Source organism: Sphaeroforma arctica (assembly GCF_001186125.1).
Source record: "Sphaeroforma arctica JP610 unplaced genomic scaffold supercont1.1079, whole genome shotgun sequence".
In the NCBI taxonomy this organism is placed as follows: Eukaryota; class Ichthyosporea; order Ichthyophonida; genus Sphaeroforma; species Sphaeroforma arctica.
Genome location: NW_014039479.1, coordinates 17,001 through 20,224, shown reverse-complemented (window position 1 = coordinate 20,224; position 3,224 = coordinate 17,001). Strand labels below are relative to the sequence as shown.

Genomic DNA, 3,224 nt, shown 5'->3' with positions numbered 1-3,224 from the left:
AACTAACTAAACGAAACGAACACACTACTATATATATATATATATATATATATATATATATATATGNGTGCGTGTGTGTGTTATTATATAATATAATTATGTGCATATGTACATACTTATAAATAACGTGGAGTATATATAGATATATATATATATATGTATGTCTATATATATATATATATGCATTTACTTATAAATAAATACATATACATATATATCATGTGCATAAGCATATACTTATATATAAATACATATACATAAATATCATGTGCATATGTATAAACGTACATATATATATATATTTATATTTATATTTATATGTATATATGTATCTATTTATTTATTTTATTATATATATGTATATATATATATATATATATATATGGATTGTAGTATGCCATCGTGACTCGCATGCTATCATTTGTTTTCAAGTTTATTCAATCTTTACTTTTACTAGCTACTCGTTTTATTACAGGTACTATACCATGGTTTTATATGCCAAATTTTACGTTTGTGGACGTATATATATGTGTGTATGTGTATGTATATTTGTATATATATATATATATATATATATATATATGGAGTGTAGTATGCCATCGTGTATCACATGCTATCGTGTATCACATGCTATCGTTTGTTATTATGTAATATGTCTGGCCAATGATTCTGACGGCCAGATATTTAAATCTCAAAAGAAAATCAGTTGTCTCGAATAAGTGTGATCGTCACATGTCTATAGTTCTAATTCATCTCTGGCGCATCAGGCCATGTCTACTGAAGCTTTAATTGTACTAGCTATTCATTTGTATTCCAGGCTGCTATACCATGGTGAATGTTTCATCGACGTGCAAACCGATCAAACTACTGAAATTACTTGTACTAGCTACTCATAAATATTCCAGGCTACTTAACCATGGTGAATGTTTTATTAACGTAAAAATCGACCGTACAAATTGATCAAACTACCTTAAATGTCAGCAATTAGATTCACTTGATATCCGACGATACTAAGCATTTCATAACGTATCCGACAATGAGACCGTCATGTGTAGATTGTAGCTGGCTATGAATCCTGAGGAGTTGTTATTTGTATTTCTACGATTGTTTAGTTGCTTCATACGATGAGCCACAAACGTGCCCAATGCAGCAGTAGTATTAGTTATACTGCGTATAATATTGGCATGAGTATGTATTGATCATTTCTGTTACCCAGTTCAAAACGTCAATTTATTTACCGCTGTTATGATACTACTTCAAGCCGCAAACTTGGGCAAATATATGAGAATCTGAAAGCGCATTGCTAAAGGCTCATAAGGCTACAGCTGCCACAAAGCAGATGTTGATTGTACTTTCTTGACTGTTAGTCGTATTGAGATTGAAACCTTGACAATCAGGTTAACAGACAACAGCTTTGTTTGCAGATACGCATATAAATAAACGTTCAACACTGTAGGATTTCGATGTCAGAACCAGTAAGTGAATATCGACTACACGCCAGGGGGACAATTTATTTAACCGAGATAAATTGAATTGTGGGTGAATGAGCTTTATTATATTTATCTGAAACAAAGATGCCAGTGGTGTATTCATTGTGAGTTCGGGTGCTGACTTGTCCAGTATTCAAATTTGTAAGACAAGCTAATTAGTATGTACGAGTAGGAGTCTCCGGTTTGCGATATCCGAGTATATCGTGGTGCGTGTAAGCTGTATCGTCTGCCGAACCCGAGCCGTCTTCTTCAGATTCTTCGCCGTGGACCTTGAAAAGCTTAAAAGAGAAGTGTTACCCCACTGTCTACTTTTCTGGTCAGCAACCTGAATTAACATAAAATCATTTGTCCCACACGTTGCTATGGAAGCACCGTAGGACTTACAACTCAACGCCGTCCGTTAAATAGGCGTTTTTCCCCTATGAGCCTATCTGCCATTGATGAGAATGTCATTCGAAGGCGTTCCTCGCCTGATGTGAATTGCCAATTTATATTGTTACGATCGACACGGTCGACATTCGAACAGTGAAAGACATGGAGGGGGTCGTTTGCAGTGTAGCAACGGTAGGAACGTCTATCCCCCAACCTTCTCGATGGCTGCTTTGGTCCGATTTTTACATGTGCGTATAGATAGAATTACAACAATATATACATTCAGGCGTATAAACATTTAGGAAACGTGACCTTTTTTCGCTGAGCGTGAACGAACGGGTGTCGGCAAAAAGGGGATTGCGGACGAGAGTATTTGACGACGTATATCGAATACAATCAAATACATTCAAACAAATATCAGAACAAGAACGCTATATATACATATATTCTCTTGCTAGTACAAGTAGAAACCAGCAGCCATGTTAATCTATTGAGAGAGTAGTTATACGTGTATCACATTCGCATCGTCGCATGCCATGACCAAGATTTTCTATTCATGTACATACGGCACTATTTTTTTAACGGCAGTCAACAATACATATATATTGCAAATATTTACACAACTACAATCTTATAGATCGTATTATAAAACAAAAAGAGCCTTTGTTTTAAAAAATATATATGTCAACAAGTAGGGTTGAATTATTATAGGAGAGCCTATACAAGAAGATTCAGCTTTCTCCATTATACAGAAGATAAAATACTTGTTATTTTGTATTTATTACCACACCTGCGCAACAACTATAACCAGTACAGTCGCCCGACCATTGACTATTTAGCTGGCCATATAGAAGGTTGAATTAAATACCAACTATCGGTCGAGGGTTAAGGACTGCACGATGGAAGACACGGATTTATACTCATATGGGGATCAGGTGAGACAAAAGAGCATTATCGATAGATAGCAACAATACCAACAATCGTATAACCTTTATACTCGCAAATACCTGCAAACGTGTGGTACTCTGTACACTTCAATGGACGTGGCTTTAGCACTGGTTCACATACAGCAATGTTATATACGTATTTTAGAGAGAAATAGTGTGCTCATGTTCCTGTCCAACGTCTCGGGATATGCAAGCGTCCCAATACTTCAAGGACTTCCCCTTGTGGAGTGTCATGTCCCTGGGTGTGAAACGTTTTGCCATAACTCTTCAGATCCCACAATGTTGGCCTAATCGCACAGTGCTAGTAAGAATCTCCAGATATACTCAACAACTTGAGATCGTTGCGACGATATGTACTCTTCATTGAATCTAGAAGACCGTGTGTACTTCCAATACACTACAAACACCCACTCTA

General features: G+C 36.0%; 1 protein-coding gene across 1 annotated transcript in view; it reads left to right on the top strand.

The window, feature by feature from the left end:
* Positions 1-2,655: 2,655 nt before the first annotated feature.
* The window catches only part of SARC_09912 (hypothetical protein), a gene marked incomplete at its 3' end in the record, with an annotated part of 6,169 nt that continues 5,600 nt past the window's right edge, over positions 2,656-3,224 (top strand). Inside the window, exon 1 of the mRNA XM_014296058.1 lies at positions 2,656-2,797. Within this exon, the coding sequence (XP_014151533.1) occupies positions 2,762-2,797 (36 nt within the window). The 5' untranslated portion in view covers positions 2,656-2,761. The remainder of the gene's footprint in view (positions 2,798-3,224) is intronic.